The sequence below is a fragment of the Mus caroli genome, unplaced genomic scaffold (genome assembly GCF_978045245.1).
Source record: "Mus caroli unplaced genomic scaffold, Mus_caroli_1 scaffold_9, whole genome shotgun sequence".
In the NCBI taxonomy this organism is placed as follows: Eukaryota; Metazoa; Chordata; class Mammalia; order Rodentia; family Muridae; genus Mus; species Mus caroli.
Genome location: NW_028227264.1, coordinates 127,068,704 through 127,095,902, shown reverse-complemented (window position 1 = coordinate 127,095,902; position 27,199 = coordinate 127,068,704). Strand labels below are relative to the sequence as shown.

Here is a 27,199-nt window from a genome sequence, read left to right as displayed (position 1 = left end):
TCTCCCCTGGCAGTGCCCAATCACCCCTGCAAAGTCAACAATGGTGGCTGCAGCAACCTGTGCCTGCTGTCCCCTGGGGGCGGTCATAAATGCGCCTGCCCCACCAACTTCTATCTGGGTGGCGATGGCCGTACCTGCGTGTCTAACTGCACAGCAAGCCAGGTGAGGTTCCTCCTAAGATGCCCATGCTGCAACACCCCAATCCCCTGACCCCACACTCCTGTTTCCCGGCACCCACTAATGCCTGCACCTCTGGCATGCCGACACCCACACACTTCCTGCCTATCTCTTGTGTCCTCACGGCAATCCTTGTATACTGCCACCATATAAGCACCTCTAATACTGATCTCATGAGGACCTAGAGCCCTCGCCTTCCCATGCTCTCCCTGTACAGACAGCCCCTTGTCTGACTTTCCTAGGTCCATTGTAGCCCTGCTTTCTGTCCAGCTCTGCCACCCCACAAACTCCCACTATTTCCCTGAAACGTTTCCACCCCGAGAAAGAAAGCCTTCTGAGTTCCTCATACCCTTTCCAACCCCTCTTGCCCACCTGTCCTCCAGTTTGTATGCAAAAACGACAAGTGCATCCCCTTCTGGTGGAAGTGTGACACGGAGGATGACTGTGGGGATCACTCAGACGAGCCTCCAGACTGTCGTGAGTGTTCTCGACGCCCCCAGGGGTGGAGACCTCAGTGGCCTATATGCTCCTTGCTCTTTCTTTTTTAGTGTGTGTGTGCATGCATGTGTGTATATCTGTGTGTGTGTGTGTGTCTGTGTGCATGTGTGTGCCTGCACTTGTGTGTGTGCCTATGTGTCTGTGTGTACATGTGTGTGCTTTTGTGGATGTGCCTATGTGTGCATGTGTGTGTGCATGTATGTCTGTGTGAATGTGTGTGTGTGTATGTCTGTGTGTATGTGTATATCTGTGTGTGTATGTGTACCCCTAAGTATATGTGTGTGCCCATGTGAGTGCATGTCTGTGTGTGCCTGCATGTGTGTGTGAGTGTGTCTGTGTGTGCCTGCATGTGTGTGAGTGTGTGTGTGCCTGAGTGCCTGCATGTGTGCAGTGTGCATTTGCCAGTGCAGGCATGCACATGCCGTGGTGAAATGTGTGACAGTTCGGGGACAACTCTCAGAAATCAGCTTTCTCTTTCCTCACTGGATTCTGAGGATCAGGCTTAGGTGGCAACACCTACCAGGCCATCTTGCTGAACCCATCTCCTACTCCTGACACTGAGTCTCCTTTCTCGGCAGCCGAGTTCAAGTGCCGCCCAGGCCAGTTCCAGTGCTCCACTGGCATCTGCACCAACCCTGCCTTCATCTGTGATGGGGACAATGATTGCCAAGACAATAGTGACGAGGCCAATTGCGGTAAGGAGCTGCCTAGATACCAGCCATTCCTTCTGCAGCACTTGGGGGTTCAGAGAGAGAGGACATGCCAGCCTACAGCAGCTTTCTCTCTAGGCTACATTTCTGGACTTGGGACCACAGTCCACCCATCCTCTACAAGGGACAGGGAGGCGCCTGCCTCCTGCCCGCCCTGAGTTCCCTCCCTCTCCTTCTCCCTCTCCCTCTCCCTCTCCTTCTCCCTCTCCCAGACATTCACGTCTGCTTGCCCAGCCAATTCAAGTGTACCAACACCAATCGCTGCATTCCTGGCATCTTCCGTTGCAACGGGCAGGACAACTGCGGGGACGGCGAGGATGAGCGGGATTGCCGTATGTGCCGGGTTCAGGGAAGTGGGTGGGGGACGTGGCTGGCACACACCGTTGTTGCCCACTGCTTCCCATAGAGGTGCTGAGTTAGCTCTATTAGCGGGGGACATAAGTCACATTGGACATTTCCTGGTTTGCTCGTAAAAACACTGTGCTCGGTATGGACAGTCTGCAGATCCAGGCTGGGGATAATCCATTCCTTCCTCCTGACTGAGACCAGGGCCAGGCTTTCTGGGGAGCGCGTGGGGGACCAAAGCTGTGAGGAGATAAAGGGTAAGGTCCTCGTTCTCTGTTCCATCTTGCAGCTGAGGTGACCTGCGCCCCCAACCAGTTCCAGTGCTCCATCACCAAGCGCTGCATCCCTCGAGTCTGGGTCTGTGACAGGGATAATGACTGTGTGGACGGCAGTGATGAGCCTGCCAACTGTAGTGAGTTGCCCGTCGCCCCTGGGCCATCCTTCCTCACAGCCTCTGTGGCTCCATTACCCAGGCAGACAGACCCCTCCCTCGGCTGCCGTACCCTTGCCCAGTGGCTCTCTGGTGGGGACGACTCCTCCTCACCCATGCCGGTGCCTTGCAGCCCAGATGACCTGTGGAGTGGATGAGTTCCGCTGCAAGGATTCCGGCCGCTGCATCCCCGCGCGCTGGAAGTGTGACGGAGAAGATGACTGTGGGGATGGTTCAGATGAGCCCAAGGAAGAGTGTGGTAAGCCCAGCCATCTTGAGAGGATGGGAGTTTGGGGTTCCGGGTAGAAAGAAGTTCAGTGGTTGACCTCTCTGGGCAGGGCCTCGATGTGACCCAGCGTGGGGCTCTTGTGTACCCCATAGAGCTGACACGGGAAGCTTCCCCTGCAGTACCCACCACCTCTGAATCCTGCTCCTCTCCCTCACTGTCCCTCAGAAGAGAATTGTGCAGAATCTCTACCCTCCCTGTTCACCTGCCCCATCCCCCCAAATCAGCTGCCTTCCCCACACACTTTGCTGGCCTTCCCCAGAACCTCCTGTAGATACCACACGGCAATTATCACTGCCTGAGCCCCAGAGCAATCTCTTTCAGAGGGCAATAACCACCTTCTCTCTGCCACCAGTCTCGCTTGTCTACCCTAGACTCTAACATCTGCCGCCCACTCCACCCCTGACCGCCCCAATATCTGCCTCCACATCTTGCCTCCCCCAGATGAGCGCACCTGTGAGCCATACCAGTTCCGCTGCAAAAACAACCGCTGTGTCCCGGGCCGCTGGCAATGTGACTACGACAACGACTGCGGAGATAACTCGGACGAGGAGAGCTGCAGTATGTCCTACGCCTTACCCTGCCCCGTCATTTCCTTTCCCAGGCCTTGGCATCTCCCTCCTCAGCACCTTGCCCCTCCTAACCCCCACCCCGCGCAGAGGGTGGCCTCCGAGGGCAAGGGGTCAGGCACCCCTCAGCCACGCTCTACCCTACTCTATGTCCTTGTACTTGAGCTTGTGACATTTCATCTCATCTCATGTTTCTCTCCATTTTCACACTGTCCTCTTGGGGTTGCAGAGGTAGGTGTCTCTGGTGTACCCCTGTTCCTGCCAGCTCTGCCTCTGCCTGGAGCCCCGCCCATCCTTGTGCGTGCTTTTCTGCCCACCTTAACTGGCCTCTTCCCCAGACCTGGCGCTTGTCTCGGTGGTCTTGTTCTCCCCTCCCTCCCCTACGTGGTCTGTCCTAAGGACAGGACCAGGGACCCGTGCCCTCTCCCATGTGTCTGTACCTAATGGGATAAGTGTGAGTACCCTCCTGACCCAGCCAGTCTCGTGAGGACAGCCAGTTAAACACTGTCCGCCATTGGTTGAGTGTCTCAATCATTACACCAGTCAGCTGTGGCCTCTTCACAAATGGATGTAGGGATGAGCCTTGTGCTTGGGAGTTAGTATTTCTGAGGGCTGGAGATGCCCTGTGCCCACCCTACTGGGACCTGTCTCTCCTCAGCACCTCGGCCCTGCTCTGAGAGTGAGTTTTCCTGTGCCAATGGCCGCTGCATCGCTGGGCGCTGGAAGTGTGATGGGGACCATGACTGTGCCGACGGCTCAGACGAGGTGAGGAGAGCTCAAGGAAAGGGGTGGTCTCGGAAGAATTAGGGCAGGACCCCAAGGGCCTGATTGGGCTGCTGGTCCCCATGCCCACAGAAAGACTGCACCCCCCGCTGTGATATGGACCAGTTCCAGTGCAAGAGTGGCCACTGCATCCCCCTGCGCTGGCGCTGTGACGCGGATGCTGACTGTATGGATGGCAGTGACGAGGAAGCCTGTGGCACTGGGGGTGAGTGAGCCCCTTCATCCTGGCACCTCCACCCTCCCTGCCTCCCCCAGCCCACTGTGTGGCCCAGTTTAATCTTTTAATTCAGCCATTTGTTGGTACTGCAACAAACCCTTATTAAGCATATACTGCAAGCCAGGCATAGACCTAGTGTTGGAACAGTAGACAAGACTCAGGCTCACTCTGTGTGCATTTTATGCAGGTTTTACCCTGTTGTACTAATTCTTTTAATCTTACTGGGGGGTTCTACCCTCCTTTAATCATTCAGTTCCCAGATAAAAGACACAAAACTTTTATATTTATAGCAAGCCAATAACATACCAGAGCTGGGTAGATATCTACCCTCTAAGCTATTCAGAATTTACTTCCCCATCAATAACCCTGAGATACAACTTGCCATGGTCCATCTGAGCAGCTCTTAACTCCAATTGGTGAGCCCTCTTGGACAAGTTTTCATGACTCACCTAACCCATGACATCTTCTCCCTCTCCTGGTGGACCCTGCCTCAGACCCCCAGCCTGGGAATTGAAACCCCACCTATTTCTCTTTTGCCCAACTATAGGCTGTAGGCATCTTTATTCACCAATCAGGGATAACTTGAGGGACAAGGTTACATTAGCATCACTTGGTTCCATGTGAAAATCCCCTGCTCCCTGGGGGCAACCAGGACCAGTATTTAGCAATATGATACATAGTGATACAATACAATACAATACAATACAATACAATACAATACAATACAAAGTGATGCAGTACAATACAAAGTGATACAATACAATGTAACAGATTTAACATCAGCGGTGCTCTAACCTTGCTGAGGCTAGCTAGGAAGAGATCATGCAGACACCTGTAGTCCAGGTCCACCCATGCCTTATCCACCTCCCACCCAGTTGCCTGTGTTAAGAGGCCAGTTCTTACTCATCTTCCTTCCCTGGGGCAGGCGGTGAGTCAGGGGCTGCTATAGCCAAACATGCCTGGGCTCAGCCACTGGAGGGGTCAGTGGACACCTGTCAGAAGAGAAGCAGGAGTCTCACCTGCAAGGCAGCCTTCTGGTTCTGCCCCATGGGCTGATGGTAGCAACCAAAGTTAAGTCTCCAAACTGCCGCACATCTGTGCCTGCCATGGACTATACTAGACTCATGTGTCCCACCTCACCTACTCAAGGAGAACATCCTAAACCCCTGTCAACACTGCCCCAAGTAGCCTCTCCTCCCCCTAAATACCAGAGGAAGCACATTGCCCCTCTGCCCACTGGGCAGAAAATGAAGACGACTGAGTTTGATTCAGTGACAGTTTCTGTGATGACCCCCGGGCCTCAGTCCCACCCATGGTGCGAGTGACACAGACAGCATCCTACAGCCACAGCTGCATTCATTCTTACCCCTCTGTTCACCCTGCACCCAGTGAGGACCTGCCCATTGGATGAGTTTCAATGTAACAACACCTTGTGCAAGCCGCTGGCCTGGAAGTGTGACGGAGAGGACGACTGTGGGGACAACTCAGATGAGAACCCTGAGGAATGCGGTGAGATGTAGGGGGGTGGGGGGGCTGGAGAGATGGCTCAGAGGTTAAGCACACTGGCTGTTCTTCCAAAGATCCTAAGTTCAATTCTCAGCAACTGCATGGTGGCTCACGACCATCTGTAATGGGATCTGGTGCCCTCTTCTGGTGTATCTGAAGACAGCAACAGTGTACTCATACAAATAAGTTAGATAGATTTAAGATTAGGGGTCATCCACAACAAGGATGCTGGAGACCTGGCTCCTATATTCCCCAGTGGCCAGCTCTTCCCTACCACTTGCCCCAAATACTGATTGTGGCTCTGTCTCCTGGCTTCTACAGCCCGGTTCATCTGCCCTCCCAACCGGCCCTTCCGCTGCAAGAATGACCGCGTCTGCCTGTGGATTGGGCGCCAGTGTGACGGCGTGGACAACTGTGGAGATGGGACTGACGAGGAGGACTGTGGTGAGCTGAGGGCGATGAGCCAGGGCTGAGGGGAGCTGCATCTGGGGAGCAGACTGCTATAAGGCTTTAAATCTGGTGAGAGTGGAGCCCTTGGGAAAGGTATGGGTGGCCTCCTTGAGCCCTGAGTCTGCAAGGTCAGCACACACACCCTCAGCCTGGCGAGCAGCCAGGACACACCTGTGTTCACGAAGTCTCTGGATGTAAGGATACTGTTCTCAGTATCCAGAGCCTAAAGCCTCTCCCCTCCCCAGAGCCCCCCACGGCCCAGAACCCCCACTGCAAAGACAAGAAGGAGTTCCTGTGCCGGAACCAGCGCTGTCTATCATCCTCCCTGCGCTGTAACATGTTCGATGATTGCGGCGATGGCTCTGATGAAGAAGATTGCAGCATCGGTAGGACCAGGCCTGAGAGCAGAGGGTGGGTGGGCACCAGGGGGTGTGGCTCAGGGGAAAACCAGGGGAAGGACTCCGCCATCTCTCCTCCACAGACCCCAAGCTGACCAGCTGTGCCACCAATGCCAGCATGTGTGGGGACGAAGCTCGTTGTGTGCGCACCGAGAAAGCTGCCTACTGTGCCTGCCGCTCGGGCTTCCATACTGTGCCAGGCCAGCCCGGATGCCAGGGTAGGAATGCTGGATAGGAAGATGGGGCAGGAACCCCAGCTCCTAGACCCCCCCATGACGCCCAGTGTAACCCCCAGACATCAACGAGTGCCTGCGCTTTGGTACCTGCTCTCAGCTCTGCAACAACACCAAGGGAGGCCACCTCTGCAGCTGTGCCCGCAACTTCATGAAGACACACAACACCTGCAAAGCTGAAGGTGCTAGAGTCCGGAAGGGCCGGAAGGGGCAGGGCCAGAAGGAAGGGTGGGCGTGGTCGGGTCACACCAGCTATAAAATGGAGCTGGCCTGGAGTGGAACATTCCCAATGGCACTTCGTTGCTCACACTTAGATGCCCAGCCTCAAGGTACACTGGGATGCCATCCCAAGCAAAGCAAAGCACAGGAAAGGTAGAAGGTACCGCCTGGCTTTCTGGGGAAGTCCTATGAGAGCAACACTCCTGTGTGGCACACAGTGTCCCCTCCCCTCTCCTAGATTGAGAGTATAGTCCGACTCATAGTCACATGCGCCCACCTGCATGTTCCATCCATGCCCTGACACAGCATTGCACCTTTCATATGTCCTCACACCGTACATGTACATGGTGTATATATACACACTCCCATGCATACATACATTTCTCATGCCATGTACATATCCCCCACATCTCTGTACCGCTTCAGCACTTATCAGAGTCTGTAGCAGACCTACATGCTAACCAGAGACCACAAGATAGAATTCCTGGAACTATCAGGAAGCAGGTAAGAGAAGGACAGATTTCTGAAGGGTCTGGTCAGTCTGGATCAGCTTGGGGCACAGGTTAGAGCCCTTAGATCTGCCATTGGCTACACCCACACCGGAAACATCCCCTTCTGTCTAAAACGGTCTGGTTAGATCGGAGGCTACTGTAATGTGACAGGGTCTTGGCCAAATGCGTCCCAGGGATGGAACTCGGGCCCTGGGTTCTTGCCTCTACCTTTCAAGCCCATCTGATAGGGGGTCTCTCTCACTCACTCTGGCAGGCTCCGAGTACCAGGTGCTATACATTGCTGATGACAACGAGATCCGCAGCTTGTTCCCAGGCCATCCCCACTCAGCCTACGAGCAGACATTCCAGGGCGATGAGAGTGTCCGCATAGACGCCATGGATGTCCATGTCAAGGCCGGCCGTGTCTACTGGACTAACTGGCACACGGGCACAATCTCCTACAGGAGCCTGCCCCCTGCCGCCCCTCCTACCACTTCCAACCGCCACCGGAGGCAGATCGACCGGGGCGTCACCCACCTCAATGTAAGCATCCAGCCTGTCAGAGATCGGGTGGAAGAGCTCCGCAGGACAGAGCTGACTTGAAAAGGACAGTGTGAGGGCTGAGAGGGCAGAAGACTAGAAGACAGGAGTGGTCAGGTCAGCCTGCTAGGCACAGCTAACAGCCAGAGCAATAAGTAGTATTTGGGGGCTGGAGAGATGGCTCAGTGGCTAAGAACAAGGACTGCTCTTCCAGAGGTCCTGAGTTCAAATCCCAGCAACCACGTGGTGGCTCACGACCATCTGCAATGGGATCCGATGCCCTCTGGTACTCAGCAGCATAGCCTACTCTGATACCTCTGAGTCAGTACTGGCCAACTTGCTTAATGCGTGGGCTTTACCTTATTAACAAAACGAATAATAGCTCTCTTGGGCTTAAGTAGAGTTCAGAGGTGAAATGTGTGAAACCCTAGGCTTGATCCTCAGCAACAATGAAGATATAATAATACCTAGTCTTCTAAGCTTCCTTATAAATCTGGCTGCTTGGGGTTTTTTGTTTTGTTTTTTTGTTTTGTTTTGTTTTGTGCTAAATTTGAACTAAAGACTTCGTGGATGCTAGCCAACCACTTTAGCAATGAACTACACTCCCAGCTTCAGATTGCTTTTTTTTTTTAAACATTGAGTGTGTGTGTGTGTGTGTGTGTGTGTGTGTGTGTGTGTGAATCACATGTACATACCACGGCACACATGTAGAAGTCAGAGGACAACTTGAAGTTTGTTCTTTGTTCCTACCAGGAGTCCCAGGGATTGCATTCAGGTCCTCAGGCTTGGCAGCAAACACCTTTACCCACTGAGCCACTTCACTGCCCCCACCCCATAGCCTTTTTTAAAGTGAGAATTAACTAGAAAACCATGAAAATGTGCCTGGCATGGTGGCGCATGCCTGTAACTCCAGCTGTATTCATAGCAGAGGAAGGAAGATCAAGAGAAAAGAGTCAGTCTAGTCTACACAGTGAGTTCCAGATCAGCCTGGGCTATGAGAGACCCATTCAAAAGCAAAAGAACCAAGGACTGTGGTCACGTCAGTGTGGGGTGACAGACAAGAACAGGTGGGCAGACGAAGGAGAATGGGGGTAACAATCAGGGAGACAGAAGATGGTGGTCGCTGAACCTGTGACCCCACTTAGATTTCAGGGCTGAAGATGCCGAGGGGTATCGCTATCGACTGGGTGGCCGGGAATGTGTACTGGACCGACTCCGGCCGAGACGTGATTGAGGTGGCGCAAATGAAGGGCGAGAACCGCAAGACGCTCATCTCGGGCATGATTGATGAGCCCCATGCCATCGTGGTGGACCCTCTGAGGGGGTGGGCATGGGTCCTGGGGGGAGGTATCTGGGCTGGTGTCCCTCGAGACAGGTGGTAGGCTCGACATCCACAGGCAGGGGACAGAGACCTCAGGCTGCTAGGCTTCTCCAGTCCTGGCCCTCCTAAAGCCTCTGTTGGGGACTCCCAGTTGAATAACTTTACTGGCAGCCAAGATCTGGGACCCCCTGCAGGTGTAGCCCTGCCCATTCAGATGCTACTGGCTTAGCACATTGTAGTTAGAGCAGATGATGCTAGCGTGGGTCAGCAGATGTCTCCTGGGGCTCATTGAAGGGGACAGGGTGTTTCCTCACAATACCCAGGAGCATCCACACCAGGCCAGGTGCCCTCTCTTCCGTCTCACTCTGTCTCCTTGGCCCTGGGATCCAACCCACTCTCATTCCTCCCTTCCCAGCACCATGTACTGGTCAGACTGGGGGAACCACCCCAAGATTGAAACAGCAGCGATGGATGGCACCCTTCGGGAGACTCTCGTGCAAGACAACATTCAGTGGCCTACAGGTCCCTGGGGCAGGGGTAGGGTGTGGAAGGGGCAGACTCTGATCAAGGCTGCTTCAGAAGTCACCCCTGCGTGCAGTGGGGTGGACAGTCTTCAGCAGATCAGGCCGAGGTTCATGGGAGTGCTTCCCGGATGGGCGGCTGGGAGAGATCCTATGAGCGGGGTAGCACTGCCGTGGATACCAGACAGAGTCAGCTCTGTTCTCTGCGCCCAGCCTGGCGTGACAGAAGCTGATCTCTGACAGACAGCATTCTCTCACCCCAGGGCTGGCTGTGGACTATCACAATGAACGGCTCTACTGGGCAGATGCCAAGCTTTCGGTTATCGGCAGCATCCGGCTCAACGGCACTGACCCCATTGTGGCTGCTGACAGCAAACGAGGTGAGGGTGCTGGTAGGCTTCTCACTGAGCTCAAGGATGTCACTTCAGAAGCCCGGCGTCCAGCCAGCCCGTGAGCCTGCGCCTACCTGACCATTTTATTCATTCTACCAATGAATATCAAGTTGTGTGGGGTCAGCAGGGTAAATGAGGGGAGAGAGAGCTAAAGTCCCCCATGACCCCAGAAGTCTTGGGGGTGATGAGACAGTTTGCCAGTGGCATGGATAGTTCTAGATATGTTAGGTCTGAGACGCCTACACTGACAGGTGTCTTAAAGACTAGGTCCAGGGCCCAGGCGCCTGTAGTGACTTAACCTGGCTGTCCCTGCACCCCAGGCCTAAGTCACCCCTTCAGCATCGATGTGTTTGAAGACTACATCTACGGAGTCACTTACATCAATAATCGTGTCTTCAAGATCCACAAGTTTGGACACAGCCCCTTGATCAACCTAACTGGGGGCCTGAGCCATGCCTCTGATGTAGTCCTTTACCATCAACACAAGCAGCCTGAAGGTGCATCAGAGGGAAAACCCGGGGTGTGGCAGGGTGGGTCAATGATAAGGAGGGTGCCGGGCAGTGGTGGCACATGCCTTTAATCCCAGCACTTGGGAGGCAGAGGCAGGTGGATTTCTGAGTTCGAGGCCAGCCTGGTCTACAGAGTGAGTTCCAGGACAGCCAGGGCTACACAGAGAAACCCTGTCTCGAAAAAAAAAAAAAATGTTCTAAGTCCACACTGCTCAACATCGACCCCTTCCAACACCCACAGTGACCAACCCCTGTGACCGCAAGAAATGCGAATGGCTGTGTCTGCTGAGCCCCAGCGGGCCTGTCTGCACCTGTCCCAATGGAAAGAGGCTGGATAATGGCACCTGTGTGCCTGTGCCCTCTCCAACACCCCCTCCAGATGGTATGCATGCCCCTTTCCTGGGTACCTGAGGATCCTTTATCTATAGCCTCTGGCTCCCCTTACCCTTGACCCCCTTCCCCTTCCCATGCTCTGATGAGCTCTTACTGCAGCCCCTAGGCCTGGAACCTGCACTCTGCAGTGCTTCAATGGTGGTAGTTGTTTCCTCAACGCTCGGAGGCAGCCCAAGTGCCGTTGCCAGCCCCGTTACACAGGCGATAAATGTGAACTGGATCAGTGCTGGGAATACTGTCGCAACGGAGGCACCTGTGCGGCTTCCCCATCTGGTATGCCCCTAACCAGGGACGGTCCTCTCCCATCATCCTCACCTGGCCCCTTCTATCGCCTCCAGCATCCACTTCAACCCCATCTGCTCGTCAAGGTGCCCAGGATCCCTGCTATAGGCCCAGTGCCATGGTCCCACTCACAGATCCTCTCCCACCAGGCATGCCCACGTGCCGCTGTCCCACTGGCTTCACGGGCCCCAAATGCACCGCACAGGTGTGCGCAGACTACTGCTCTAACAACAGCACCTGCACCGTCAACCAGGGCAACCAGCCCCAGTGCCGATGTCTACCTGGCTTCCTGGGTGACCGTTGCCAGTACCGTGAGTATTCACTCCAACCCCAGGGAAGGAAGAGGGGAGCCAGAAAGAACCCAAAGGAGCAGGTTGAGAGGATGGAAGACGTACGCAGATGAGCCAAGCCCAGGCTGTGGGTGCTGCCCCTCATGTTGGCGCATCTTCCTAAGCCTCCAGGCATTCAACATAAGGAATGCCATGTCTGAATGCTTAGAGTCACCCTAGTGAACTGGGGTCTGTGACAGGGCATTAGGAGGCTCAGGAGTGGGTGGGAGTCATTCATAAGTCCTGGACCCTGCATAAGGTACTTCCTCTCCACTCCCAACCACAGGGCAGTGCTCTGGCTTCTGTGAGAACTTTGGCACCTGTCAGATGGCCGCTGATGGCTCCCGACAATGTCGCTGCACGGTCTACTTTGAGGGAGCAAGGTGTGAGGTGAACAAGTGTAGTCGCTGTCTCCAAGGCGCCTGTGTGGTCAATAAGCAGACCGGAGATGTCACATGCAAGTGAGTAGGGGGTCCTGCCTCCACATTCTGCTCTGTCTTCTGGCCCCGCCCCATCCTGCCCCTTCCTGTCCGCCCCTATCCTGCCCCTCCTGGGCCCGCCCCCTATCTGGGCTCTTCCGGCCCCGCCCCTATCCTGCCCCTCCTGGCCCGGTTCCTGTTCTAGCATCCCAGATACCCTTCTGCAAGCCCCAGCTCCAGATTTTGATTCCTTTCCACAGCTGCACTGATGGTCGGGTAGCCCCCAGTTGTCTGACCTGCATCGATCACTGTAGCAATGGTGGCTCCTGCACCATGAACAGCAAGATGATGCCCGAGTGCCAGTGAGTTGGCCCCTCCCCCTCAAATCCGAGCAAAAGAACAATATGACCTATGACCTCTAAGTTCCTGCAGCTAAAATGGTCGTGGAGGTGATGCCCGCCCACTGAGTTTTGCTTTCTTGCCTGCAGGTGCCCGCCCCATATGACAGGACCCCGGTGCGAGGAGCAGGTTGTTGGTCAGCAACAGCCTGGGCGTAAGTGGTGGGGAGGGCAGGGCTGCCACGACATAGAGCAAGAAGAGCCTCCCTTGCACCTCCCATCTCCCTAGGCTTCAGACTCAGTTTCCCGACTTCTCTCTCCAGATATGGCCTCCATCCTGATCCCTCTGCTGCTGCTTCTCCTGCTGCTTCTGGTGGCTGGCGTGGTGTTCTGGTATAAGCGGCGAGTCCGAGGGTGAGCCCCTGGGAGTCTGAGAAATTCTGGCTGTTATTTTACAATCCGATAACCTTACCAACATCACGGTTCCCTGACTCCTGCCTCTCCCCAGGGCTAAGGGCTTCCAGCACCAGCGGATGACCAATGGGGCCATGAATGTGGAAATTGGAAACCCTACCTACAAGATGTATGAAGGTGGAGAGCCCGATGATGTTGGGGGCCTACTGGATGCTGATTTTGCCCTTGACCCTGACAAGGTATGCCAGAGGCCATCGAAGGGGCTTCTGGAACAGGGTCCAAAGGCAGGAGGGGTGGAGGGGGGGTGATCAAGGCAACCAGAGGTGTTGCACAGAGGTGGGAGCTGGGGTATTCCAATCATATGAACCTTTTTTTTTTCCAGCCTACCAACTTCACCAACCCAGTGTATGCCACACTCTACATGGGGGGCCACGGCAGCCGCCACTCCCTGGCCAGCACGGACGAGAAGCGAGAACTGCTGGGCCGGGGACCTGAAGACGAGATAGGAGATCCCTTGGCATAGGACCCTGCCCCGAAGGACGTCCCCAGAAAGTCCCCTGCCACATGAGTCTTTCAATGAACCCCCTCCCCAGCCGGCCCTTCTCCGGCCCTGCCGGGTGTACAAATGTAAAAATGAAGGAATTACTTTTTATATGTGAGCGAGCAAGCGAGCAAGCACAGTATTATCTCTTTGCATTTCCTTCCTGCCTGCTCCTCAGTATCCCCCCCATGCTGCCTTGAGGGGGCAGGGAGGGCTCTGTGGCTCAAAGGTATGAAGGAGTCCACATGTTCCCTACCGAGCATACCCCTGGAAGCTGGCGGCACGGCCTCCCCACCATGCCTGTGCAAGACACTCGATGGGGCTCCGTGTCCCAGCTTTCCTTTCCTTGGCTCTCTGGGGTTAGTTCAGGGGAGGTGGAGTCCTTTGCTGACCCTGTCTGGAAGATTTGGCTCTAGCTGAGGAAGGAGTCTTTTAGTTGAGGGAAGTCACCCCAAACCCCAGCTTCCACTTTTAGGGGCACCTCTCAGATGGCCATGCTCAGTATCCCTTCCAGACAGGCCCTCCCCTCTCCAGCGCCCCCTCTGTGGCTCCTAGGGCTGAACACATTCTTTGGTAACTGTCCCCCAAGCCTCCCATCCCCCTGAGGGCCAGGAAGAGTCGGGGCACACCAAGGAAGGGCAAGCGGGCAGCCCCATTTTGGGGACGTGAACGTTTTAATAATTTTTGCTGAATTCCTTTACAACTAAATAACACAGATATTGTTATAAATAAAATTGTAAAAAAGGAAAAAAAAAAGAAAAGAAAAGAAAAAAAAAAAAAAAAACCACTGTGTCTGCATGCTAATGTGAGAATTTGGGAGCTGGGGCTGTGCTTGCCTGTTTCAGCCACCAGAGGGTGCATTGCTGCATGCTGGAGGCTGGCCTGAGAATCCTAAGGTCCACATCTCCAGCCCCACTCCATCCTCCTGTCTTGCTATGGCAGACAAGAGCTGTTTTGCTCAGTGTATGACCTTGAGCCTTATGATGTGACTATGCTGGTAGGATCTGGTGTCACCCGGCCCCAGTGCATTGACTCAGACATGTGCTTCACTGTTCTCCTGCCCTACACCGGCCCCACAGTGAGATGCCACCCTAGAAATAAAAGCACTGGGTAATGAAGGCCTTCAGGAAGGTCTGCTCCATGCTTCTTTTGAGATGTTGACATCTCACTCTATGACCTATGAGTAAAACCCTGGCTGTAGAGCCAGCAGAATGGCTGGGTGGGCAAAACACTTGGCTTTGCAAGCCTGGTAGAACCCATGTAAGAGTGGGCAGAACCACCGGGCAGTGGTGGCGAACGCCTTTAATCCCTGCACTTAGGAGGCAGAGGCAGGCAGATTTCTGAGTTCGAGGCCAGCCTGATCTACAAAGTGAGTTCCAGAACAGCCAGGACTACACAGAGAAACCCTGTCTCGAAAAACAACACACACACACACACACACACACACAAAATGAGCAGGACCAGCTCCATAAAATTATTCTCTGACCTCCATACGTATGCTTTGGCAAACACAGAATATTTTTTTTAATTAAATACCTGCATTAGGGGACGAGATAGAGGGGAGGAGAGCCAGCAAGGCTCAGTTTGCAGTTTGCCCATCAGCTTCCAACATATGCATCTCTCTCAACAAACATTGCAGACATTCTAGGAGTTGACCAGGAAAGGACTTGCACTATCTTAGTTGTTCCAGATCTCCTTGAACCTCTTTCAAAGGGGAATGAACCCCTTGCGGAAGACTATGCAGCTTTACCCTGTCCAGCACTGGGGGAGGCATAGAACCCTGCTCTTCTAACCGCAGCAAACAATGCCTCCCAAAGGAGCTGTCCAGCTTTTCATCTCTGACCCTCACTGGCTTCCCCTGGGTATTTCTCCCTCGAATCCTCCCCTCGGGGAAGCTTATGGGTAAATGAATATCCAAACACAAGACCCTCCTTTTCTTTCATCAATGTTATCTCCAACCTCATCCCTGAAGCCCGGCTATGAGATCTTCCTTGCTCCTCCAGACTCCTTATGGCTCTGGGATGAGCGATCCTGCTGGGAATAAAATGGGGGTGGGGGGGTCATTGTTGATCCTTAAATGTTGACTTGTGGCTCTTTCTGGCCACCAGGTGGCGTCTACACTGCTGTAACACTGCTTATCCTAAAGCTCCCCACACTAATTATGCACCTGCTGCCGAGGACCCTAGCCCAGCCTCTCACTTCCTTCCCTGGGGCTGTTTTGCGCTGACCCTTCTACCCTCTGTCAGCCATCTTCCTTCCCTCCCCAAGAGTCTGCTCATCCCCCACCACCAGCAGTCCCACCCTCTCCACCCCTTCCTTCTGCCAGCCTGCATCTGTAGCCACCCCCGCCCCCCCCCCGGGAGCCACTGATTCTCTGCCTGTCACCTCAAGATCCCGGTAGAACAAGACAGGCCCCCAACTGCTGCTTTAGAAAGCCCACCCCTTTGGTTAGCACCCTCCCTCTCTGGCCAGGACCAGAAGGGTGCACTATCTCCCAACCAAGCCAAATGGAAGGGAGTCTCAAAAACCAAAAAGGACACTGACTGATTCAGATTAGATTGAAAAGCAGATATTCTTAGATGGAAAGATTCGGGGACAGAGGCAAAGACCCAGAGATAAGTACTGTGCACATGTGTGTGTGTGTGTGTGCATGCACTTGTAATCTCTGAGAGAATTGGAGGACCTGAGATTAGCTAAAACGGTGGTGATGGGGAGGGTCAGGTCTCCTACAGATAGATACTTTGGCCGTGGGCTTCTAGACACCCAGGATGTGTGACCACCCTTTGCCTTCGCCCAGAACTAAAGCAGTTCCTTTGCTTAGGGGTCAGCCCTGGCCAGCCATTTGGCCTTGTCCTTGACACTTTGTCTCATCCTGCCTTTATTCTTTCAGCCCTGACTGCACCCCAAATCACTGCTCCCTAGTTTTTGTCTCCTTGAGTGTCACCAAGTACACCCCTGTCCTTTCCCTGACCCTCTTTTTGGTGTCTGTCACTTCCTGTGTGTCTGTTCTTTTCATATTCCTAGGCTTGTCTTTCAGATTGCCTCTGTGTGTGTGTGTGTGTGTGTGTGTGTGTGTGTGTCCCTGTGGATATTTGCCTCTGTCAAGGCAAGAGGGTACTTTGGGTACCTAGCTGTTTCTGTATATCACTGTATGCTACTGTGTGTATAAATCATGTGTGTCCGTCTCTGTGTGCTTATGTGCCTCTGTGTATGCTGGTCTGTATGTGAACGTGGCCTCACTGCTACAGTGTAGCAGGGTACTATTACAGTGGGGTAAGCCTGGAAGACACACCTTGGGGTGTGGGTCTGTCTCTTCATCTCTTTGCATGGTCCTATCTCTTGCTGTCTAGGTGTTGGTCACACTATCTACTCAGCCTCAGACACAGCGCATAGCAACAGCTGACAGCTGAAGACTCCCTGGGCAGGGGAGAGACAGAAAGACCAGTGGGAGGAGGAAACACGAAGAAACAGCCCTGAGGATGAGAACAGAGACCGTGCTGAAGCTGGGGACAGAGACAAGGACAGAGATAGACGGGGAAGGGGACGGGATGAGAAGAACTGAGAGTGGAAGATGGGATTGTGGGAGAGAAAGCACAGGGATTGTACCAAGAGGGGCAGACGGCACAGAGGACTTCCTGCCCAGCCCCAAACAAGGGTGCTCTGGATCGGGCCAGGGTCAACAGTGCGGATCAGGGGCTAACTTTAAAAGAGCCGGTTTAGCCAAGGAGTCCGGGGACCGCAGAGGTGCCGCGGGGCGGGGACAGGGCGGCGGGCGCCGTTTGTCAGCCCTATTGACAGACGTGATGGGGTTTCCGTCCGTGATCAATGATTCTCATCTCCAGGCCGAATGAGCCGCGGGGCGCCCATCCATCCCCGTCAGCGCCGCGCTCAGTGCTAGTCGCCCGAAGCCCCGCCCGCCCTCACCTCGGTCCCTGTCCGACTGCCCTAGACCTACCTCTGCCAGGATTATAGAAACACACCCACCCACCCACCTCGGGCATCACAGGACCAGGGTCCTGCTGCGTCCCCTAGCCTGGCGGGGCTCATGCTCCGCGACGACCCCTTCCGGCTCACAGTTCAGGGCCTAGAGTCCCACGCCCTATTGTAGCCCTCATCTGCCCCAAGACCTGGCATCTTTGGGGTACTGCTCCCCAAACCCCTTAACCCTCTCCAGCTTCACACCTGAGCCAGGGGCGTGTCCAGGGTGTGTCACGCTGAAAGTCACCTTCCTTGCCCCCAGCTGGGCGGGAGGGGGCGCGCGGGGTGCGGCCGGGATTGGAGCACCGCGGAGCCCCGCCCCCCACCCCGCCCGCTCGACTCAGACCCAACTTTCTCCCCCGCCCGCGCCCCGCCCCCAGCGCCTTGCTCCGCTCCGCGCTCAGTCCGCGGGCCGAGCCGCCCGCTCCCGCTGCTCGTGCCACCGTCCTCTGCCCGGCGCCCCTCACCCTGAGCCCAGTCCTGCCCGCCCCGGGACCCGCCCTGCCCGACCCGCTCGACCGCTCGGGAAGATGCGGCTGCTCCCGGAATGGCTCCTCTTGCTCTTTGGTCCTTGGCTCCTTAGGAAGGTAAGGGTGGCAGAGCCAAGACGCGGGGTCCGGGACACGAAGAACACTGCATGCCAGGGGGCTCCGTGCGTCCGCCCCGCACCCAGCACTAAGCGTCCCAACTTTGTGCGTCGTGGGGAACGTGGACAGACAGACTGCCCGCTTTAGGACTGCACCCAGCAAGTTGGCTGAGGGTTAGAAGGTGCAGGGTGGAGGCCCGGCTTCGGTCGGCTTCAGGCGCGACGGGGGAGGGGACGAAGCGCGACCCGCGAGTGTGCCAGACAGAGAAGGAGTGCGAGACAGACAGACAAGCCAGCGGGTGTTAGCCTAGCCTTCTTTCCGCACCTACCTCGCTTGCCTCCCTCTGTCTGTCTGTCTGTCTGTCCTTCCACCTCTCACCCTCCACCTTCCCATTCCTCTTCTCCTTGTCACAATGCCAGGTAAGCTCTGCGATCCGAGCATTCATTATCCAGGCACACGCGCTTACACGGACCCACACCAGCAGGGCTGAACTTGGCTACAATCTTCCATCCCATTTCCCGCGGAGACACCATCTCCCCTGCACAACCTCACAGACACACCCCCCTCTCACGCCTGGTGGTTGTTGTCTGGGAGGGTAGTCTCTCCTTCCATCTCCTTCCTGCCCCCACCCTTCTCACTGTCTCTTTTCCTGGGGTTTCTGGGTGAAGACCCAAAGGCTAAAAGGGCCCAGCGCTCATCCTTCCCGACTCTTGTCTTGAGATCTTCAGCCCATACGGGCGGCTCATAGTGCGGACATGGAGTGTATGGGTTAAAACCAGCCCTTGTATGCATGTGTCCAGGGAATCCAGGCACTGGGACCCAGGGTGAATGTCTATGTTGGCATGCCATGGTGGAGACATTGTCTTTGCATGGTTGATTGTGTCTGCTTCAAAGCACTGCCATCTATTTGTGCCCTGAAGTGTGATCCACAAGGATAGTTTAGACTCTGCCCCCCAACTTCCTTCCTCAACTATGACCTACCCAGTTTAAGGGCAACCAGTTGGCTCCACAAGCCCTCACTCTTGGACCTCAATCCCCAGTCTTTAAGAGAAACCAGTAATTCTCCTCCAAAACGCTTGGACTCCAGGCCTGGTGTGGTGTCCTCATAACTACAGTAGGGTAGACACTGCCCCAGTGAGCCAGTTAGTAGAGCCCTTGGATTCTTCCAAGCCTGTCTGCCTAGTGACCTTGAGAGAACGGAAACTGGGCAATAAATAAATAAATAAGAACGAACAAACGAATGAATGAATGGATGGATGGATGGAAAAAAAGAAAGAAAAGAAAATAGCCCCCTGGTGTAAAAAATGCTGCCTTTGGCAAGAGCTTCCTTTGAACCTGAAGCCTGGTTTGTACCCAGGGAGACTGCAGGAGAAGGTTCAGCCCCAAACCACAGTGTGTGAAGGCCTGGGGTCACAGAGGGAGGAAAGAAGGATACATTGCCCTGATCCTTCCCTCCACCCCCACCAGCCTTCTCCACTCTCTTCGCATCAAATTAACTCCCCTGTGGACAGATCTGGTTTAATTTCCTTTGCCCCCTGAAGAGGAAGGAAACATCTGGTAGAGCCTTGAGGGAGAGTAAGCATGAGGATGATAGGAGAGATGGGAATCTGTCTTCCTGTGAGAAGGCTGCAGCTGTGGGGTGGCTATGTCAGAATCAGCAGGGAAGTGCCTATCTGGCATTTGGTCCAGCCTGTGGACATGTGAGGGTCTATGTTTATGTTTGGTTTGTGAATACCTGTTACTTTGCATAGGGTCGTGTAAGGAAATCTGTTCTCCAATGGACTTATGAGAAAAACAGTGGTGCGTGTGCACATGCACAGACACCCCCCCCCCAACCCCAACCCCCGGGTCTCTGATGTATTTGCATGCTGGAGCACATCTGGCTTTTTTTTTTTTTTTTTTTTTTTATTGCGTGTGAATCTGGGTCTGGAAGTGTGCTCATAGCTTCAAGTGCCAGCAAGCACGGATTGTGAGCCTCAGACAGGCTCACCTGATTGTGAACGCATATGTGCACTCCTGAGTGTGCCTGGGTCCGGGGATATCTTGACGCCAGAATTGGGAGTGAGCATAAGGCTGACACTGGGTTGAGCTTTTGATGGGCACAGCTCTTGAGACGCCTCTTGGGGAAATCTTGACCATCGATGCTGCCCGCCCTGCCTTCCCGAGGAGTTCTCTGCTTCTTCCTCTACTTTCCAGCTCCTGAGACTCCTCACAGGTTCTGGTTCCCCTGGCTTCCATTGCATTGAGGGCTCTGACCTCTGGACTGGACTGGCTGCTCAGGATCTTTCCAATACAATCTTCAACCCCCTTTCCCTCTCTCCGTATCTCTGTCTTCCTTGCCCCTTGCCAAAGCAGCTGCCTACTGGGAAAAACAGCAGGCGATCAATAGTCACTAATCACTAATCACTAATTACTAATTAGCTGGGGGAGGGCAGGGGCGGGGGTCCTGTGGGACCTTTCAGCTCTATCCTGCCTCAGGGAAGGATTACAGCTACACATCTCTCTCTCTCTCTCTCTCTCTCTCTCTCTCTCTCTCTCTCTCTCTCTCTCTCTCTTTCTCTCTCTCTCTCTGTCTAGGCCAGTCACAACCCTTGTGCCAACCACCACCTCCTACCTCCTTACCCTCCTCAAGCCCCCTAACTAATCTCTGGCTGGGCCACTTAGGCACGCACAGCCTGGGCTTGGTCCCAGCGCTGCTGGCTGGGATTTGGGGGTAATCAGGGGCGGCAGCTGGGCCAGGGATGCTGGAGGATGGGGTCTAAAGTGACAGCCCCCTTGGGCCAGAGCTTGCAGCTAAACCTCACATCCTAAATGGGAGGGGCACCAATGGAAAGGAGAATTTCCAGAGGGTCATGGTTGGGCTGGGTGAGGAGCTAGATAGAGCTCTAGAAGGAGGTGATGGTGAAGATGTTTGGTAAGAAAGCAGAAGGCAGGTAAAGAGGAGTCACTGGGGTCAGGGACCCATGGTCAGAGAGTGGCAAGATAAACCTTGATAAGCCAGCAGGTAGGTGAAGGGACCCTTGGAGGGGTCAGTAAGGAGTAATTGGCAAGGCGCTAGGGAACTTCAAATAGGGAGAACCCTGTAACCAAGGATAGGCTAGGCGTGGGCAAGGGGACAAGGTTAACAGAGAGGGGGTCAGGTTGTGATGAGAGGTTTTCTGGTTCAAGCTCAAAGGGGCTCCCAAGATGTACAGTAGAAAAAGAGAACCGGGATAGGGAGCTGGGAGTGCGGCCTTGAGCACTGGAAATTGGCGAGTCTCCCCTTCTCCCCTGCCCGCCCCTCCTCCACCTCTACCCCGCCCACTCCCCCTACGGCTCAGGCTTCGGGAAATTACATCCCCGCTCCGCGGCTCCCCCCCCCCCCCCACCGCGCCCTGGAGCCGGTGCCTTTATAGGCACATTTATTGCAATAATAAAGTGAGGCGCGGGGCGGGGGGCGGGGGGCAGCCGTTCCCGGGGGGACCGCGCCGGCTCTAGGAAGCAAGGAAATAAAATAAAATAAAATAAAATCAAAATTCAGATAACGGTGAGCCTTGCGCAGCAGGCCGCGGGCAGGCAAGAGGGTGGGGCTGCGGAGGAGAGGGCGATTGGCCCAAGGACAGAGCCCACCTCACCAGCAGGCCCTCACCCCTGCTCTGTAGAAGAGGTCTTTGCCTCCACTTGCCTGGCCCCCTCCCAAACTTGATGCTGAAGCTGGCCTTCTGCCTTTTCCTGTCTCCTCCAAATACCTGTCCTCAAGCTCCTGTCTGTTTCCATACTGCCTATCACTTTCCTGGTTCCTGAGATTTCCCATGCCAGCCCCCCCCCCCGCAGTGGCTCCCCCTACCCTATCTCCTGGGTCTCTATCCATCAGCATCCTGCTTTCTTCTTAATAGCCATCTTCCTTCCTCCCTTTCTGCTTTATCCCATCCTGCCCCCACGACTGTCTCCCTGAACCATCTTCAATGCCAGCCAGTCTCCAGAGTCCATTTGTCATTGACCATGACTGCCCTACTTCAGCTCCCAGCCTCCATCTTCTGGTCCCTGACCCATTGCCTTCTAGGTCTCTGCCTAATACCTGGTCATCATTTCCAATCTCTCCACTCTTGTCCCCAGGTCTATCCTTGTGGGAGCCTCATCTTCATACCCAATGCTCCTACCAGCCCGGTACCCAACCCTAGTCCCAGACCATCTCTGCCCTAATGCTCACCTCAGCCCGTCCTGTCCTGTCCACCCACACCCCGACATACACGCCAGCTTTATTCCCAGCTCCCAGCCAGACGTCACCCCACCCTGACCTGACTGCAGAGATGACTCTCAACTTGCAGGGACTCTGTATTCTATTGCTTGCTTCCCCAACCAGGGCCTAAACTATTGTCTTCCTCTGATGAATTGTAAGTTCTTTCTGACCCAAAGGGAAAAGAGAAGCAACGCAGTAGTCTGGAGGCCCCGGGGGAGTGCACCCTGCAATGCGGCTAAGGGGGCCTGACAGCCCGATCCTCCCTCTCTATCCCCAAAGAGCCTTCATGGAGTTTGTTTAGCATCAGGAGGTGGCCTCAACTCCCCCTCAGGTGCGTGGGCCTGCTGCCTTGGGGCAAAGTATTCCTGGCTGAGTTCCTTCCGAATAGGCCTGAAGGAGTCTGCTGGAAGCCCCCCTAACCACCACCACACACCTCCACCTCCTACCCCAGCTGACAGCCAGCATGCTAGCCTCTCCCCTCTGCAAATGTCACTGCGCCCAATTAGTTTAATTAAACTAGCTTTCAAGTTGGGGGGGGGTTCCGCCTTGGTCAACACCCAGCTCAGGCCCTCAGTCATTGAAGGGTGGGCTCTGGCAAAAAGGAGCTCCCACACCACCTTGAGTTTCCTGTCTCCCCCCCCCCCCCCATATCCATTACTGGAAACTGACAACCAGAAAGACAGGCAGAAAGAGAAAAAGGGGGTGCTCCCCAGAACTGGAAATCAGAGACAGAGTGGGGGAAGAAACTGAGACAGAGAGATTGAGAAAAGATTGGGGAAAAGAGAGAATGAGAGAGAGGGAGAGAGGGAGAGCTAGAGAGGGAGAGCGAGCGTGAGCGATCAAGGAAGCCAGAGGGAGGATTTTATTTTATTTTATTCCGTGTTCCCATTTCTCGGCTCGTTTCCTTCCAGACTCTCACCCCTCCCGGTCCGAGCTCCCCACCCCCAAGGTCGCTTCAGCTGCCTCTCCCCCCAACTCTTCCCTTTTATCTTAGCTCACTCCAGCAGTGGGTGGGGGCTGTGGGTACCAAAGCCCAGGGATTTGCCAGGATCACAGAAGCAGAGACAGCAATTTGTCTGGGATCAGAGGTGGGGGGACATCCTGGCACCTCTCTCTGCCCTGTCAAACCTCACTCCCCACCCCCACCCCACCCCCAATCTCTTCCTCTGAAGAGATTGAGCCTACCAGCCCTGAGCAGGTCCCCCCGGGGTTGGGTGCAGGGCAGAGAGTACTAGGATGTCCTAGGAAGTAGTAGCTTGGAGACATTTGATGTCCTAGCATTGAGTGCTTGGGGGCAGGGGGTGGGGGGTGAGGGGTGGACCAGCTGGAAATAGGACTTTACTGGGGTTTGGTCCAGAGTGGGAGGGGGGAAGACCCACCCTTTGGCTTTCCCTGAAGCCTCACCCAATCCTACCTCCAACACCCCCAGGGGGTTCAGTTCCACCTCCCCAGCGTCTTCCCTGCCTCCATCTCCATCCTAAGCCTCTATCCCTAGCCCTACTCAGGTGTACCCTCTGGGTGTTAGATGCCAGCTCAAGCTTGTCTGCGTGAGTCAATCACTCTCTGCCACCTCCACCGCCCTCACCTGGGGTGGGAGGAGGGCTGGATAGGAGAAGAAATGAGGGGGGCAATAAATATGTATGACGAGCGGGTGGCGGCAGCATTAATAACCCGGGATCGCAGCATCGCAGGGACTAAGACCAGGCAGTAGAGATTCTAGCCCAGCTCGGCCATTCCTGTCCCCTGTGGACACAGTGTATATATAGACTTGGGTGTGTGCAAACGGAGGGGTCACCTGTACTTCAGAATCCTTTACCCATCTATCCTCAGCCTGCAAGTCGCTGGTAGGAAAATACATGCCGTGTGTGTGTGTGTGTGTGTGTGTGTGTGTGTGTGTGTGCGCGCGCGCGCGCGCGCGCGTGCTACAGGGCTTCTCACAAGAAAAGTGACACCTCTGGACAACCACACAGCCACCCTGCATGTAAGGGCATACAGATACCATAGCTACACACATACCACTACCACACAATGACACACAGCTTCACACATCACAACAGACAGATAACCACCACCCACCCCACCCCCAGGTAATCCAGACACAAATATACAGTGGACAGGCAGCCACTGAGAGCAGATGGGACCCACACAGCCTCCTCAGGCTGACACACAGACACATACACACAGAGAATCAACACAGCCACACACACAGCCTTTACAGACTGAATGTGTACAAGCCACCTCAGACAGAACACATGGACACATATACACAACCGTTTCGGGATAACAACCACCCCAGGCACACATGGAACTGCCTCTCCCAAGGGACTGGCAGGCAGCTGTCAGGGCCACACTGCCAGTGGTGTCTAGTGCGGGCTGACTGACACACTCTGACGCGCTCTGTTCCTCTCCCTCCCACTCCCTGTGCCAGAGCGGCATCTCCATATTTCTTCCTCTCACTCTCCCGTCGCTCGCTCTCTGCTCCTTCACTCCCGGCCACCCCCTCTGCACACACCCCAAGATAATTGATGGCCGGCCCCGGCCCAGCCGCTCCCGCCTCTCGATCCATCTTGTATTAGCATCAGTGCTGTCTCCCAGATCCCTGGCCACCTGAGACAGGCCAGCACCATGGGCGGGCAGGGTGACTCCTCCAGCCCTTCCAAGCCAAAGGGTTGGGGACAGGGGGAGTGCCCTTTAATCTGCAAGCTTCAACCCATGGTCTGGGATTGTCGGTTCAGTTGGTTCTTAGAGGCCCCTCCGGGAAAGATGAAGTATAGGGTGGAAATGGCCTCTACAGAAGCCAGGAAGCTCTTCCTATCTCTTTACCTATGCCGGGTGTTAGGGATTCACAAGAGTCTCAGTTGGTTGTCAGGCCCATCACTGGGACCATTACAGGCCGGACTATCCAGAAAGGGCCTCTACCTTTCCCCACCCACACCAAAGCTAGCTTTGTCTTGACGCCCACCCTGGAGCTCTGTGACAACCCTGGGTCCATCAGATCACTTCCCAGGTACAGAAGCTACGGTCTGGATACACGAAGTGACTTGACCAAGATCACAGAGCTTGAAAGGGCTTCAATGTCTGACCCCAGAACACACTCCTGAGCCACCGCTGTGGGTTGCCCAGCCAGCGTCTCTCTTCTTTCTTCCTACACAGGCTGTCTGTGGCCAGATCGTGGAGTCCGGGAGGCCCCAGTACCTAGACTTGCGTCCCGCCATGGCCGGAGGGGGCGCCCGCGGCCAGCAGCTCCCAGCGCCCGCATCTTCTGAGGGCCTGGGCACGGCGCGCTCCTGGAGCTGGGCTTGGCCGGCTAACCACACTGGGGCGCTGGCCAAGCCAGGGACAGCCGGTGGCCCGTCCGTGCCGCGCATCAAGAGGAAGCCATCCATTAAAGCAGCCCGAGCCAAGAAGATTTTCGGCTGGGGGGACTTTTACTTTCGTGTGCATACCCTCAAGTTCTCCCTGCTGGTGACCGGCAAGATCGTGGACCATGTGAACGGTACCTTCAGTGTGTACTTCCGTCACAATTCGTCCAGCCTGGGTAACCTAAGCGTCAGTATCGTGCCGCCCTCCAAGCGTGTGGAGTTCGGGGGCGTCTGGTTACCTGGACCTGCCTCCCACCCTCTACAGTCCACGCTGGCACTAGAAGGGGTGCTTCCTGGACTAGGGCCCCCTCTGGGGATGGCGGGGCAGGGGCTGGGGAGCAACCTTGGGGGCGCACTTGCCGGCCCACTCGGAGGCGCGCTAGGAGTTCCTGGGGCCAAAGAGTCGCGCGCTTTTAATTGCCACGTGGAATATGAGAAGACAAACCGCGCTCGCAAGCACCGCCCGTGCCTGTACGACCCGTCGCAGGTGTGCTTCACCGAGCACACACAGAGCCAGGCCGCCTGGCTCTGCGCCAAGCCCTTCAAAGTCATCTGTATCTTCGTTTCCTTTCTCAGTTTTGACTACAAACTGGTGCAGAAGGTGTGCCCAGACTATAACTTCCAGAGTGAGCACCCCTACTTTGGATAACGCCCCTGTCCTGGGCCCCCAGCTTCCCACCAGATCGCAGTCTCACTAGGTGGGACCCCTCCCTGTATACCCCGTGCTCCTGTGACTGCCCCCACTTCTTCCACTATGGTGGAGAGAAACAGCCTTCCCCGGGACTATCAGCCAGTGTGGCCCTCCATTTCCTTGTGGTACTGAGTGTCCCTGAGGCTGGGGTGGTCTTTTTCAAACGGTAAATTGCAGGGGCAAGAGCATAGCCCCACGATAGGTGGGGCTTGAAGTCTTCTTAGGGTTCCCTACGAATGCTTATTGCCCACGCCGCAGTATTAATGGCGCCTGGCCTGGCACTCTTTCCCCAAGCCCTGGTCCTCCCTCCCCTCCCCTAAGACTGTAAAGGTCGAAAAGCCCCAGCCCATCCAATCCTCTCCCGTTCTGCGTGCCCCATGTCAGTCCTGCCTTCTTCCTAACCTTGCTAAAGTAAAAGTCCTGATCAGGGGGCTCTGCCTGGCCCTTGTGCTCTGCCCACCCCCGCCCTCAGTCCGGCTACACCTGCCCTCTCTGGTTGCTTCTTCTCGGTGATTTTTTTTTTCAACGCCAAAACAGACGGGGAGGGAACAAAATAAAGCGAAATCCAATACTCGCCTGTGTTAAGACCTTTGTAGGAAAGCGGGGCGGGCAGGTGTGGATTTTTGTCTGGCAGAAGCTAGCCTGGACACCTCTCCTTGCCGCCCATTGGGGAAACCGAGTCGAAGACTAGCAGACCCAGCACCTTGGGCTTCATTTCAGACCTGACCAAGGAGTGAGCAACCAATGGGTTAGAGTCTGCCCAGGTGGGGATTAGCTAAAGTGGGAAGACGCTAGTGAAGGCAGATTGAATGGGGATTAGACCTGAGGTGGGACTTCCGGCAGTCTGTTTGGGGGAGTTAGGAGAAAGGAGGTTTAAGACCTTGAGTGGGGTGAAGAAGCGGGGACAGCGTAGGCAGAGCGCTGACAACCTGGTAAGCTCCACCGGGTTGGAGGGAAGGGGAAGGTTGGGAGGGAAGGGGAACGGTGTTTGCAGCATCTGGAGTCATCGATCTTGCTTTTCCTTCCTAATTTCGTGGGCGCTGAGTTTGCA

At 55.2% G+C, this 27,199-nt stretch overlaps 2 protein-coding genes across 2 annotated transcripts in view; both read left to right on the top strand.

Moving 5' to 3' along the window:
- Window positions 1-13,429, top strand: part of Lrp1 (LDL receptor related protein 1) — an 84,146-nt gene extending 70,717 nt beyond the window's left edge. Inside the window, exons 62-89 of the mRNA XM_021175130.3 lie at window positions 14-162; window positions 561-654; window positions 1,254-1,370; window positions 1,598-1,717; window positions 2,020-2,142; window positions 2,294-2,419; window positions 2,891-3,007; window positions 3,674-3,780; window positions 3,871-4,003; window positions 5,405-5,524; window positions 5,843-5,965; window positions 6,217-6,357; window positions 6,453-6,587; window positions 6,665-6,784; window positions 7,587-7,855; window positions 8,998-9,176; window positions 9,589-9,695; window positions 9,958-10,074; window positions 10,407-10,583; window positions 10,837-10,977; window positions 11,088-11,261; window positions 11,420-11,581; window positions 11,886-12,060; window positions 12,279-12,380; window positions 12,507-12,571; window positions 12,680-12,770; window positions 12,865-13,009; window positions 13,153-13,429. Of these exons, the coding sequence (XP_021030789.1) occupies window positions 14-162; window positions 561-654; window positions 1,254-1,370; window positions 1,598-1,717; window positions 2,020-2,142; window positions 2,294-2,419; window positions 2,891-3,007; window positions 3,674-3,780; window positions 3,871-4,003; window positions 5,405-5,524; window positions 5,843-5,965; window positions 6,217-6,357; window positions 6,453-6,587; window positions 6,665-6,784; window positions 7,587-7,855; window positions 8,998-9,176; window positions 9,589-9,695; window positions 9,958-10,074; window positions 10,407-10,583; window positions 10,837-10,977; window positions 11,088-11,261; window positions 11,420-11,581; window positions 11,886-12,060; window positions 12,279-12,380; window positions 12,507-12,571; window positions 12,680-12,770; window positions 12,865-13,009; window positions 13,153-13,293 (3,770 nt within the window). The 3' untranslated portion in view covers window positions 13,294-13,429. The remainder of the gene's footprint in view (window positions 1-13; window positions 163-560; window positions 655-1,253; window positions 1,371-1,597; window positions 1,718-2,019; window positions 2,143-2,293; window positions 2,420-2,890; window positions 3,008-3,673; window positions 3,781-3,870; window positions 4,004-5,404; window positions 5,525-5,842; window positions 5,966-6,216; window positions 6,358-6,452; window positions 6,588-6,664; window positions 6,785-7,586; window positions 7,856-8,997; window positions 9,177-9,588; window positions 9,696-9,957; window positions 10,075-10,406; window positions 10,584-10,836; window positions 10,978-11,087; window positions 11,262-11,419; window positions 11,582-11,885; window positions 12,061-12,278; window positions 12,381-12,506; window positions 12,572-12,679; window positions 12,771-12,864; window positions 13,010-13,152) is intronic.
- Window positions 13,430-17,708: 4,279 nt separating this feature from the next.
- On the top strand, window positions 17,709-26,643 carry Nxph4 (neurexophilin 4). Its single transcript, XM_021175302.2, has 2 exons — window positions 17,709-17,876; window positions 25,249-26,643. The coding sequence occupies exons 1-2, from the start codon at window positions 17,820-17,822 to the stop codon at window positions 26,104-26,106; spliced, it is 915 nt and encodes a 304-aa protein (XP_021030961.1). The 5' UTR covers window positions 17,709-17,819; the 3' UTR covers window positions 26,107-26,643.
- The last annotated feature ends 556 nt before the right edge of the window (window positions 26,644-27,199 follow it).